The following is a 13,880-nucleotide window of genomic DNA, read 5'->3' as shown; positions in this document are numbered from 1 at the left end:
TTCACTTTTAGAATAAAAATTTTTCTATCTCATACATGATTGGACACATATTTTGCTTTAAAATTAACAGTCACAATGGAAGAAACAATGGTTTATTTTTCTAATCAAAGGACCAAGCTGCAGAATCTTAAGGCCTCAACAAATGTATCTTATTATTTTCTCTGAACAATAAGATCTTCTATTTTATTATTCTTGGTGAACAGCGATGTTGTTTCTTCATTGGTTTCCATTGCCAAAGAGTCACGACAGGTGGTTTAACATGGTGCCTACTGCTTTCAGGGGATTCCATCACATGAATCCTCATTTCCAGTGCAACAGCTGTTGGCAATCTTTCATTGAAAGTCCATCCATCAGGATTTCTCTTTATCGTGGTTGACCAAGGAGTCCTGCTTTGGCTGCCAGGGCTTCATTCTGCTGAATATGATATTCTTGAAATCTCATGGATATTCTTTGTGTCATTTTTAAATATTTCTGTAAGCAATGTTCTGAACAGGTGATCTAGAAAAGGGAAGATCCAAGAAGCAATGCAAAAATATCAGTTTTTAAAAATGTACATATTCTAAAAGAACAACCAGTAGGAACTTTGCTTTTCTTTAAATATTGGTGAACTAAGTAGCACAAATGGGTAGCAAGTGACCATAGCTTTAAATTGTTGATGTAAGAATTAACATATACTAAATGCCTACCAGTTTGTAGGCATTAAGAACACTGATAGGTCCTTGTCTTTATGAAGCTTCTGAACTAGATTTTTTTGTCAGTATATTTTAATATTAACTGAAAGCCCAAATTCCTATCCTCTTAGTGAATATATACTTAGTAGCAGGTTTGTTCCTTTTTAAATAAGAAACCCCATTCTCAACATTTTTAATTCTCAACCTTTTTACTTTTTAACAAGAATATTACATTAGCATCTCTCCTAAAATGTCAGTTATTTTAAGAAGTACTTATTGATGGCTGGTTATATGTTAAGTTCTTGTCATGAATGTTACCAATATAAATGTTTTAATGAGGATATTAAATGTTAAGACTTCTAATAGGATTGGGGTTCAGAACCCACCTATGCAATATGAACCACCACATTTAAGCTTTGCTTTTTCCAATGCCAACCTGAGTTGTCAGGGACATAGAAAGGCTGTATTGTTTCTTTAGCCAGGCCATCTCTACTGAAAGGTAATTATTGAGAATCTTTGTGGTAGAACAGTAACTCAGCAACCCCAAGTATCTTCTCTAAAAAGGTCTGTCTTGGTACAATGTGACTTTCACATTAAATTTGGCATCATGAAACATTCTATGCTCATAGATTCTTGGCAGCTTCAGTTCCTCCAAGCAGTGGCTCATAAAAGGCACATAAAAGGCAGCCCAAATTCTGTAGTAAGTAGGAACAAGTGAAATGCTTAGGGGCATCCTATTGTTATGACAAACTTAGAGAAATTTAGTGAGCAACACTTTTCATACCTCTTCAGGTTTTACTTCTCTTGTTGTAAAGTCTTTTACACAGTCCAAAAAGCAGGTTTCTGTAAGTTTATTGTAGGTTCCAAGGAATTCCCTAAACTAAAATAGAAAGTTCTTTAATACCCAGTTTTTGCAACAAAGATGCTTCGAAACTTTACCAATATTTTGTATTTAAACAAAATATCTTGTCACACTTGAAACCATAGATTCTCTTGCTAACTTAAATAGGTGTAATATGATCTATAAAATATTGTTTACTTGTACATTTCTGCTGTCTGAATATTGACCAGAATAAAAATATAAATGTGGTGGTACACTCCTGTAATCCCAGCTACCCAGGAAGATGAGTCAGGAGGATCACAAGTTCAAGGCCAGCCTGGGTAACTTATTGAAACCCTGTCTCAAAACAGAAAGGGGTAGGGATATAGCTTGGTGATTGACTAGCATGTGTGAAGCCCCGGGTTCAATCACCAGTAATACACACACACACACACACACACCCAGGTGCAGTAGCCAGTTGTACATGCCTATTGTCCCAGTTACTTGGGAGGCTGAGCCAGATCACTTGAGCCCAGAAGCTGGAGACCAACATGGGTAACATAATGAGACCCTGTCTCAAAAACAAAAACAAAAAATGCTTCATATAATATCTGTTCTTAGAGATGAAATACAACACTTATTTTGTGAAATCTCTGACTAACCTGGTTGCATCCAGTAGTGCTTTACATTTTGTTCCCCCCAAATCCTGTTCCCTTAATTATAATATCTTACCTGTTTTATCTGATCAGATTCTGGTATTTGTGCAGCCATATTCTTTTGGAATGTTTATTAGTCACCTGATTTAAAAAAAAAAGGTCAATCTACATTTTTTTTTTAAGTTAGGTCAAGAGTTAGCTAATCATCGTTCATATTTTATAAATTTCCAAGTGTGTACATAAATTATATGCCATCCCCAATCTCACAGATCATTAATGACAATAGAACCTCACAATTTACAGTGAAAATTTTCTAATGTTAGCTCTGGAATTCAGTTCTTGTCTTACCTAAATCTACAGCTTTAAGACAGTTTGCTCTGAACTCTAGTGTCTTCTTAAAATTTCTTAATTCTTCCACTGGTTGACAATTTAACTCTGACCTGAGCTGCTAATGATTCTTTTACTATATGTAAATGTGAAGTTTCAATTAATTCTTAACAAACACCACTCACTTTTAAATCAACAATGCTCAAGAAAGATACTCAGAATTCCAGGAAAATTTCTGAAGTTATACATTCTGGAGTTCATAAAGGGCAATCACAAAGACTTACTAGAAACTTACTAGAAACTTCTGATATAACTTGGGGGCAACAGAAAGGAAAAAAAAAACTTTCTAAATTACTGAGGTTTACACATATCCTAAATGTAGGACTTCAGTTAATCTAGATTCAAGAATGTGTATATTGTTTATTTACTGTATTCTAGCTAGTTCTAAAAAGTTTGAGCATATCATATGAAAGGTTTATATAAAATAAAGCTGTTTAAAACAGAAATTAGGGCTGGGGATGTGGCTCAAGCGGTAGCGCGCTCGCCTGGCATGCGTGCGACCCGGGTTCGATCCTCAGCACCACATACCAACAAAGATGTTGTGTCCGCCGAGAACTAAAAAATAAATATTAAAAATTCTCTCTCTCTCTCTCCTCTCTCACTCTCTCTTTAAAAAAAAAAAAAAACAGAAATTAAACATCATGTAAAAGGAAGAATAAGCAACTACTGATCAGATGCACTGTAATGTTATGCGTTATATTCAGCTTTGAGTTCCCTAATAAACAAAGCAGAAAAGATAAACTGTATGTATATATGTTTCTTATTGGATCGTCAATTATTTAGTTGCCTTGAAAAGCACAAAAACTAGGAAATAAAAGTTTAAGGCAAAGCATATGACACTACTATCAAAAAATTAACATTCTCATTTTTAGTAAAACATATAATCAATGTTAATTTCACTTTAACCACTCCCAATCATGTATATAATTTCCCCCCTTCTGTATTTACTTTTCCCTCCTCTTTTTTCCTTATCCTGAATATTTGTGATAATTACTGATATTTTAAAAGTCATAAGCAAGGGAAGGCATTAGTTCTTTTCTATTTGGAATGCTAGTCTCATTTTAGATGTTATAGTTCATAGTTTTCTTTGGAGTAATGATTAATAAAAGGTGTAACTGTGTCTATCAAAGAACTTTGGGTTTAGTAACAAGACAGACAACCCTTCCAAATCCCCTTTTTTAAAAAAATTTTTAATATTTATTTTTTAGTTCTCGGCGGACACAACATCTTTTGTTGGTATGTGGTGCTGAGGATCGAACCCGGGCCGCACGCATGCCAGGCAATCACGCTACCGCTTGAGCCACATCCCCAGCCCCCAAATCCCTTTTTATCTGCTGTTGAACAAACACTTAGTAGAAATTTTAAGTGAGCCCAAAGTTTAGGCAACTAGTGTTCCATAAACGCCTTGCAAGTTAACAAGAATGCTCTTTATTTTATTTCACAGTGTTATAAACAATATGTACATATATTTTACTGTAGAAACTACTTGGATAAACACCAAGAATTAATTGAAGGTAACCATTTTCAGATATTGCTGTATCACCATATGTTCCAGGTAAGGTACTATCCATTATATTTCCCCTCAGTTGTATGTAAATGATCAAACATAGATTCCAACCCCTCCAAATAGGCTTGCACAGAAATCCAAGCCTATTTAATCATCTTCCAGTATCATCATCAAACTTACAGTTTAGAATCTTGGCAGTTATGATTCTAATTAATTAATTGGTATATGTTCATTCAGTAAACACTTGGTGAATGTACTGAAGACAGTGGTAGTTATGAAACTAGCTTCTGACACTATGCTTCTGAGACAGGATGCATTTTTATGGCTGCTATAAAACACCATTACCCAGTTAAAGAAACAGGATTCCATACGTATATCATGCAGTGATATTGTTTAGGACATGTGCTTCCAGGAAGATGGCACAGCTGTTCCTTTCCTCATTCCTTTAACATGTACAACTAAAAATCCTACATTATATGTAAAGCAAATATAAGAAGACTTTTGAGAGGTGGATGGAAAGTAGCAGACTGGTTAGGACCTTGGATTCAGAAACACAGGGGTAAATTTTCTGTATTTTTTAGTTCTTTATATAGACTTAAAAGCTGAAGAAGCTGGCCACCTGCAAATGGGGGCAGAAAAAAAAACAAACAAACCCACCCACCACACACCAAAAGCTTGGTCTCTAACCAAAATTGCAAGACAGAAGACTAAATTTAGGCAGTAACCACTATATACCTAGAAAAGTCCACAGAAAAAACTGTCACTTTTATCCCTTCACACATCAGCTTAGGTCAACTGGGAAGCCTAGATTTCCATCTACAAGGAATGTAATGAGGTGCTCCAACACCTACACTGTAGTGCTGCTAGAAAAGGCTGGTTAGGGAAAGGGTCATTCATCCTACCAGGCAGTAAAAAGACCCCCATCCCACAACTAACACCAAGTGTCAGTGAAACCAGACAGGGAGACTAGCTTCCATCCCAATTTCTTTCCTCTGGGATAGTATCAAAGAAGGTCTACTTGAGATTCAGGACTTGCATTACTGCCCCATGAAGATTAGGCCATATGCCCTACTGTGGTATCAGTAGAGGCCACTGGGGAACAGTAATGAGGTACTCCAGTCTTTCCCAGCTAGGAATGCCTGAAAGCATTCCAAAATTCAGCAAAAGACATAAACCCAAAAAATCTGAAAGCAGCGAATGAAATACAACATCTTTCTATAGGTAAAAACTAATCAGGATAATAGTACATTTCTCATCAGAAACTATGGAGGCGAGAGGAAGAGGAACAAAATTTTTCAAGTGCTAAAAGAAAAGAATGGTCAAACCAGACAAATGTATTTAAGTATCCTTCAGAGATGAAGAAGAAACCAAGACATTCTCAAATGAAGGAAAACTAATAAGAATTCTTTGTCCACAAATCTGCCTGAAATAATGTTTAAAGATTTTAAACAGAAAACAATAAAAGTAATGTTGGGACATAAAGAAGAAAAATACAGTAATAAAAAAAAGTTCAGTATAATACATTTTCCTTCTCTTCTTGAGTTTCCTATCTTATTTTCATCAATTATAGCAAAAATCACAAGACCATTTAAGGTGGTTCTAAATATATGTATGCAATAGCTGGGTACAGTGTGCATGCCAGTAAATCCTAGCGACTTGGGAGGCAGAAGGATCACAAGTTCAAGGCCAGCCTTAGCAATTTATTGAGACCCTCAGCAACTTAGTCAGACCCTGTCTCAAAATAGAAAATAAATAGAGCTGGGGCTGTAGCTCAGTGGTAAAGTACTCCTGGGTTAAATACTCAGTACAGATATTCATTCAGAAAACTGTAGGTAAATCAAAATGGGTCACAGGACTGCAGGAAAAGAAACAAAAACAAAAAGTAACAGGTTTAAACCCCTAGTAGATGGAAAAAAAAAAAAACTCAATCTAAATATACCAGTTAAAAGACAGACTGGGAGTGAATTAAAAAATATCATCCAGGTATAAATGGTCTACAAGAAAGTCTTCATATTTAATGATACACACAGGTTGAAGACAAAAGGATGGGAAAAGTTATACAATCACAAGAAAGCAGGACTTTAGATTAGACAAAGGGGAATGAAGGAAAGAGAGAGGGGATAGGAATAGGAAAGACAGTAGAATAAATTGGACATCACTTTCCTATGTTCGTATATGACCAGAGTAACTCCACATGATGTACGACCACAAGAATGGGAAGTAATTACTCCATGTTTGTATGACATGTCAAAATATACTCTACTCTCATGTATATCTAAAAATAACAAAAAATAAAAAAAGAAACAAAGCTATTCTAGTTGTAATTTAAGTGAATTTCAATAAATGAATTTAATTAAATGTTTAAAATATATTTGTTAACAAGGAATAAATACTCATGATGTTACAAAAAAACAAAGAAAGCAGGAATAGATAATATCAGAGAAAGTAGGTTTTAGAACAAAGAAAATTATTAAAGACAGAAAGAGACACATAGGGGTTGGAGTTGTAGCTCAGTGGTAGAGTGCTTGCCCAGCTAGTGTGAGGCACTAGGTTCAATCCTCAGCACCACATAAAAATAAATAGATAAATAAATAAATGGTATTGTGTCCATCTACAACTAAAAATAATAATAAAATAAAAAAGGACATATAGACCAATTTATCAAGAGATACAGCAATCCTTAATATGTATGCATTAAACACAGCTATAGTTGGGTGGGGTGGTGCACACCTGTCATCCCAGCTACTAAGGAGGCTGAGGTAGGTGAATTGCAAATTAGAGGTCAGCCTCGGCAACTTGAGAGATATTTCTGTCTCAAAGGAGAAAGAAATAAGAGAGGACCGGGATGTATCTTAGTGGTAGGTGCTTGCCTAGCATGTGTAAGACCCTAAGTTTAAACCCTAGCACTGAAAACAAAACAACAACAACAAAAAACTGCATTTCTGTATGTTAGCAATGAATATAAATGCACACTGAAATTATAACACCAATGACAATTACTAAAAAAAACCCCTCAAAAACGATATGGATAAAAGTATGTTTATGTATAAAATGCTAATAATTAAGACATAATAAACAGACGTATCATGTGTTCACAGATTAGAAGTCTTTTTTTTTTTTTTTAAAGAGAGAGAGAGAGAGAGAATTTTTTAATATTTATTTTTTAGTTTTTTCGGCGGACACAACATCTTTGTTTGTATGTGGTACTGATAATCGAACCCGGGCTGCACACATGCCAGGCGAGTGCACTACTGCTTGAAAGAGTAAGGATGTCATTTTTCCCAAGACTGATATGTAATTTTAACCTTGAATTAAGTCTGTCACCTTATATAAAAATCAATTCAAAATGGATTAGGGACTTAAAGTAAAATATAAAATTATTAAAATTTTTAGAAAACTATGAGAACTCCTCAGACATTAGTGCTTGATAACATCAAAAGCATAATCTGTAACAGGAAAATTTTGATTAAATCTGATTTCAGCAATACTAAAAACTTGCTTTGTAAAAGATACTATTAAGAGGACAAAAAGATAACCACAAGGCAGGCATGGTGGTGCACACCTGTAATCTCAGCTTAGGTATTTTACCAAGACCCTGTCTCAAAAAAAAAAAAAAAAAAAAAAAAAAAAAAATATATATATATATATATATGTAGGGAGGGAGAGAGAGGGCTGACACTGTAGATGTAGCTCAGTGATACAGAATCCCTGGGTTCAATCCCCAGAATTTAAGCATAATAATTACATATCATTCACTCTACAATTCTGTTCCTAGGCATTTAGTTTAGAGAAATGCAAGCTTATATTCATACAAAAATCTGTCCCTGGTTATTTATAGAAACTTTATAACAGTTGAAAATGGAAACAACTCAGATGTTCTTTACTGAGTATTTGGCTAAACAAACTTCTATCTATACTATGGAATACTATTCAGCAACAAAAAAGAGGCATGAATACATACAGCAGCTTGGAGAATGATGCTGAGTGAAAGTCAATCCGAAAAGGTTACATACTGTATAATTCCTTTTATGTAACATTTTGAAATGACAGAATTAAATAAATGAAGTCCATATTAGTGGGTGCCAATGGTTAAGGGGAGGGGGGTGAGACTGGAGTGTTGCTTCAAAAAAGGTAACATGAAAAAGTTTTATGATGGAATGTTCTGAATCTTGACTGTATCAATATCCATATCCTGGATGTGATATTGTACTCCAGTTTTATACAGTGTTACCATTATGGAAAACTGGGTAAAGAGCATAAGATCTCTATATTATTTCTTATAGCTGCATATGAATTTACAATGATCTCAGAATCAAGAGTTTAATTTTAGAGAGAGAGATTGCATAGTATTATAATCCCTGCCCCCAAACAAGATGCAGCAAGGTAAATGTTGTTAGCAAGAGATCCAAATTGGGCTAGAGTGGTGGTGCATGCCTGTAATCCCAGTTACATGGAAAGCAGAGGCAGAAGGATCACAAATTTGAGGCTAGCTTGAGCAACTTAGCAAGATCCTGTCTCAAAAAAATCAAAAAGGGGGCCGATGTTGAGGTTGTAGCTCAATGGTAAAACGCCCCTGGATTCACCTTCAGTTCAGTGTACCTGTCTCTGAAATTTACAGAACATTTAAAAACTTTATATGTTCTCTATCTCTAACTTTTGTACTGAAGTGGGTGGGTAGAATTCCAAGTTAGACTTCTTTTGGATTCCCACTCAAAAAACAGTCTGGAAAAGATGCAGGAAATGGTAAGACGACTTTATGAAATTAGTATGACATGAAACTTTTTTGTGGGAACTTAAAAAATACAAGGACAATAAAATATGTATTAAGGAATTTGCTTTACCAGCAGGAATCTGGCTCAAAGTACAAAAGGCCATCCACCTGACCTGAGCTTTCTCACTGTATCTAGGACATGAGGCAAACTGGATTTTCCACACACACAAAAAAAGAGATCTGATTTCCTTAGAATTAAAATCTTAGAGGGCTGGAGATGTGGCTCAAGCGGTAGCGCGCTCGCCTGACGTGCGTGCAGCCCGGGTTCGATCCTCAGCACCACATACCAACAAAGATGTTCTGTCCGCTGAAAACTGAAAAATAAATATTAAAAAATTCTCTCTCTCTCTCCCTCTCTCTTAAAAAAAAAATAAATAAAATCTTAGAAAATTTATACGATGACTAACAATAATCTAGTTCTCTTATTCCTATCCTTGTATTCCCTCAGGTTAAAATTCATGTTTATTGATTTTTTCATCCAGAATTTAGAGATAGAGAACATTTGAAGTTTTTAAATGTTCTGTAAATTTCAGAGACAGGTACACTGTGCTGTCAGTCCTCCCAACCCCCTTACTATGCAATTCATGATGACAAATAATGGATATCATTGGGAAGTCTTTGGCAAGATATAGATGAGGAACACCCCAAATGATACTGGTATGAATTTCTTTTTTGAAATTTTTTTTTTTAGTCATAGATGGACACAATACCTTTATTTTATTTATTTACTTATTTTTATGTGGTGCTGAGGATTGAACCCAGTGCCTCACACATGCTAGGCAAGTGCTCTACCACTGAGCCACAACCCCAGCCCTTGTGGTTTGTTTTAGTTGTCTTTTAATGTACATTCCTTAAACAATCCCCTCCTTTAAAAAAAGTTTATTATACTATAAAAGTAATATAATCTACTGATTATACTGAAAGATCACTGCTAACATTATGAGTTTTTCCTAGAATCATTTGATTATGTATTTTATTTTTTTAAACATTTCCTGGGCCTACACTTAAACTCAATATCAGCTAATAGTCAGCATTCCCCCCCCCCCCATGTTTGGAATGGAACCCAAAGCTTTGTGCATGCTAGGTAAGTGTAACCACTGAGTACACCCCCAACCAGCAATTTTCTTTTCCTTTTTTTTTTTTCTTAAGATGTTGATGGACCGTTATTTTATTCATTTATTTATATGCGGTGCTAAGAATCGAACCCATGCCTCACACATGCTAGGTAAGCGATGTACCACTGAGCTACAACCCCAGCCCCAGGAGTTTTCTTAACTCTGCCTAAATCTCCATAGCTTATTTATTCTCTGTAGTGTTATTATTATCAAGATTATGATGAAACTAACCACAGACAACTATTCCTAGTAAACAGTGGAGATGCTCAAATGAATGATTTTCAGATTCACTCTATAGTGTAAGGTCTTCTAAATCTTTCACCATTCATTGTGTAGTTTTTTAATCCTGAGGTACACTGACTGACAAAGACCAATAGCCACACAAAACTGCTGATGGTGAGAACAGGTTGCAGCAATGTGGCTGTCTTTTTAATTGATTCTTTGTTTCTTTTCTTACAGAAAAGGCTTTTAATTCTAGAGGCAAATATCCAATCAGGAGTTAGTGTCAGGCTAAATCCCTGAAAGCTGGTGTAGGAGAGAAGGGATAGAACTCTAGCTTACCTCTTATGAATGATGATAGCAATGTTTAGTTTTGTGCCAAACGATATATATTATAGAACCAGCGAACTTAATAGTAAAGGGAGATCTTATCAGTCATCGAGCTCAAACCTTTTCTGATGCATGAGTTTCCTTTTTGTTCTGGAAAAGTAGTTGTCCAGCCTTTGCTTGAACGCTTGAACGTCTGTCTCCAGTGAGGCCTGATTTCTTACCTGAAAAATTAGGGTGTTATAGTATGACTGCTGAGGCCCTTTGGAGCTCTAACAGTCTTTCTGATGAAATCTAAAGTTCTGTGGCGATGTTATTTTTAAAAAAGCTTCTTCTTTTTTATTACCAAGTTAAATGATACATCAGGTATTTTTCCTTCTTGCTGTAATGGGGATCAAACCCAGGGCATTATGCATGCCAGCATGCACTCTACCACTGAGCTACATCCCCAATACCCCTCTTCCCCTCTATTCTGAGACTACAATTCTTTAGCATACTTAATGTCATCCTACATATTATTACTTCTTATATGATTCTTCTAATAACCCTGGGAGGGAAAGTTTAGAAATGTCTACATTTTTAAGAGACCACTTTACAAACAGTAACTGCAACAGTAGGGGCCTAACTAAGGTGTTGTTCAAACTTTAAGCAGTATTTTCCCTCTTACACCTTAAGACCTATGTTTCCAATAAGCTGTTATTTAGAATACCATTTATCTAAAATATATTCTCCAAATAGACAAACATGCTGTAAGCTCTTCAGATCCTTTCTTCAGCAACTGTTATTTTTGCTTACATTTTTTCACATTTATTAACCATGTCTATTATCTTTTCTTAATGCATCTAGTAACTTCCCTAAATTATTTTCCTTTCCTTCTCAGAAAGGAAATCCATTTAGCAAAGAACAAAAGAGATTTCAAAGGCCCCAGAAAAATTTTATTTCAGGTGAATATCATCACATAACAATTTCCAGAAATGCATAATACTAAATAAAATAAATTAACCAGGACATGATGGGGAGATACCTTCCATTTCTTTTTAAAAATCATATGCAGATTTGTACCAACTTTGAAGCCAAATCCTAATTCTGCTCAAACTTAGTTTAAAATAAATGATTCTTCTGATGTCCTTGGCCCTATCAATATAATTGCTCCTGGTCTTTGAGGATTGGTACTGGTAATTGGGATCTTATGGTTCAGGCAAAGATCATATAAAACCACTGAGTGACAAGTAGTTGAGGAACAGGATATATCTATGATCTTAAAGCAGCTCCATATCACAGAAAGAAAAGTACTCCTTCATGTTGGAAAGATCATAGTCACTAGTCATATTAACCAAGTAATTAAACCTAGCACCACATACATTGAGTCGTGGCATTAGGTATTTTATGATGGGACCCACTAAGGCACAGAGCATTACTTATGTGGCATTCTTTAAAAAAAAAATGCTCTTTGATCATTAGGGAATAATCAGGAAAATCCACAATACGCAATAACTGAAGAAAACTGGGCTGGTCTTTTAAAAAAAAGCAATAAAGAAAAGGTTGATGTAGATTAAGAGACTGAAGAGTGTTGAGAACTATACATAGTGTGTGAACTTTGATTGGAACCTGATCAAAGAAACATTAAACACTTCCTGGATAATTGAGAAATTTGAATGTTATCAAGTATGATAATTTATTGATGTTGTGTAATACAATGTCCTTAAGGAGACACATGCTGAATAAATTGTGGTTAAAGTTCATGTTTGCAACTTACTTGCAAATGGTTCAGCAGAAAAATTTTATCTATATATGCTTGGAGAAAGCGTGGGAAAGAAAAAGCAAATACATATTAAAAAAAGGAAAAAGGGGGGAAAACGCCCTTCTGACCCATTTTTTTTTTTTTTTTGTATCAGAGCTATCAGTGTCTTTGAGGTCAAATGTCTAAACTGTTTTTACTAACTTGTTTAATATAACCTAATAGATATCACATGACCCTTTAAATTATTTGTAGCAGATTTAGGAAGTTATTTTAGTCAGATTTAGGTTGTCTAACAATAACTCTAATAACCCTAACAATGATAACTCATTGTTAACCAGAGCAGTTTTGAGAGATAATCATACTGCTTTCAGACTGGAAAGACTGGCTTCAAGAACTGAGCCTTGGGCACTGGAGGATGACATTAAAGGGATTTTTAAGATCCAAATTATTCAAGTCGTATTAATAAATGTCTTTGTTTAATAAATGCCTTAGAGATAAGAGGGGCAAGATAAGGCCCCCCCCCCTTCAAATTCACACCCAAGTTTCATCCAGAAATTATGGAAGTTAAGTGATCATAAGGTCTCTGGCAGCTCTGACACTGTTATTCTTTTAATACACTTATGCAAACTGTGAACAAATAGGTTCAACAAAAGAGACCAATGTCAACGGGGAAAATGTAACTGACATAATAGTTGTTAATTACTGAAACTCATCAAGATGCAAAAATAAGTGAAATGTTCTCCAAAGCTGTCCCGTAGGTCCATTTTAATTCTAGACGTCTATGAAAGTAGGCAGCTTTTCCATCGGACTACATATTTTACTTTGATTAATCTATTTTAAAGCCTACACACAGCAAGGCGAAAAGGGAAGGCTCTAAGCAGTGCGTCTTCGAAAATGAGCAGACAGCCCTGGTAGTCTAGAAAGGACTGGAGTCTAGAAAGGATTTTGCAGTTAAAGGAGGGACTCCAGCATGTCAGCGCAAGGTCGCGGCACAGAAAACCTTACAGCCTAATTCTCTGTCCCCGCAAAAGACCCAGACTCCCAAACCTGAGCTTGAGGTGGCTCGGGGCCTCTGCTTCCCACCCTGGCAGGCTGACGAGGCCGCCGCGTAGGTCCGCACCGGGCCGGACGCGCTGCCCGGGTCTGCAGCCCCCGCGGCCCACACACATCGCGGCCGCTTTCTCGGGGACCCTGCCACCGTTCTGAAGCTGACCTCCGCCCCCCACCCGAGAGCCCAGGATTCTGAGGGCAGAGAAAAGAGACCATACTTAATCACAGGCTCTCGCATCCGACTGGTAAGAGGCTGGGGGGCTGCAATGCAGGCGGAGTCTGGGGGCTGAGAGTCGGGGTCAGGGTGCCGCCGCCGCTGGATCGCACAGAACACGTGGGAGCGGTGATGTCAAACAGTACTTAAACTCTTTGACGCAGATTCTTTACAGCGTGGGGAAATCTAGGGAAAAAATCCAGTACCATAAATGAATTCTGAAATCCACTAAAAATTAACTTCGTGGCTGTATGCTTAACCAACGTCTCTATTCCTGACTGACTCTCCCTACGACCCGAATCTATTGAAGCTGTTTGAAAGACTAATTTACTTAATCCCACGGTCCTAACGGTCTTCAGGAACTACAGTGAAAATAATCCCTAATAAACACGAGTAGTGTTA

General features: G+C 36.2%; 1 protein-coding gene across 3 annotated transcripts; it reads right to left on the bottom strand.

Moving 5' to 3' along the window:
* Nucleotides 1-11: 11 nt before the first annotated feature.
* On the bottom strand, nucleotides 12-13,595 carry Timm9 (translocase of inner mitochondrial membrane 9). Of its 3 annotated transcripts, XM_077800344.1 has the most exons (5): nucleotides 13,483-13,593; nucleotides 10,597-10,697; nucleotides 2,224-2,288; nucleotides 1,456-1,551; nucleotides 15-498 (listed from the first exon to the last, which is right to left on the bottom strand). In XM_077800344.1, exons 3-5 carry the CDS (start codon nucleotides 2,260-2,262, stop codon nucleotides 364-366), a joined length of 270 nt encoding a protein of 89 aa, XP_077656470.1. In that variant the 5' UTR covers nucleotides 2,263-2,288; nucleotides 10,597-10,697; nucleotides 13,483-13,593; the 3' UTR covers nucleotides 15-363. The 3 variants fall into 3 exon arrangements, with proteins under 3 accessions (XP_077656471.1, XP_026239887.1, XP_077656470.1); XM_077800345.1 differs by lacking the exon at nucleotides 10,597-10,697 and having other exon boundaries at nucleotides 12-498; nucleotides 13,483-13,595; XM_026384102.2 differs by lacking the exons at nucleotides 10,597-10,697; nucleotides 13,483-13,593 and adding an exon at nucleotides 10,489-10,505 and having other exon boundaries at nucleotides 12-498.
* Nucleotides 13,596-13,880: the final 285 nt, after the last annotated feature.

This window comes from Urocitellus parryii, chromosome 6 (assembly GCF_045843805.1).
Source record: "Urocitellus parryii isolate mUroPar1 chromosome 6, mUroPar1.hap1, whole genome shotgun sequence".
NCBI lineage: Eukaryota > Metazoa > Chordata > Mammalia > Rodentia > Sciuridae > Urocitellus > Urocitellus parryii.
This window is presented reverse-complemented; position numbering and strand designations above follow the sequence as displayed.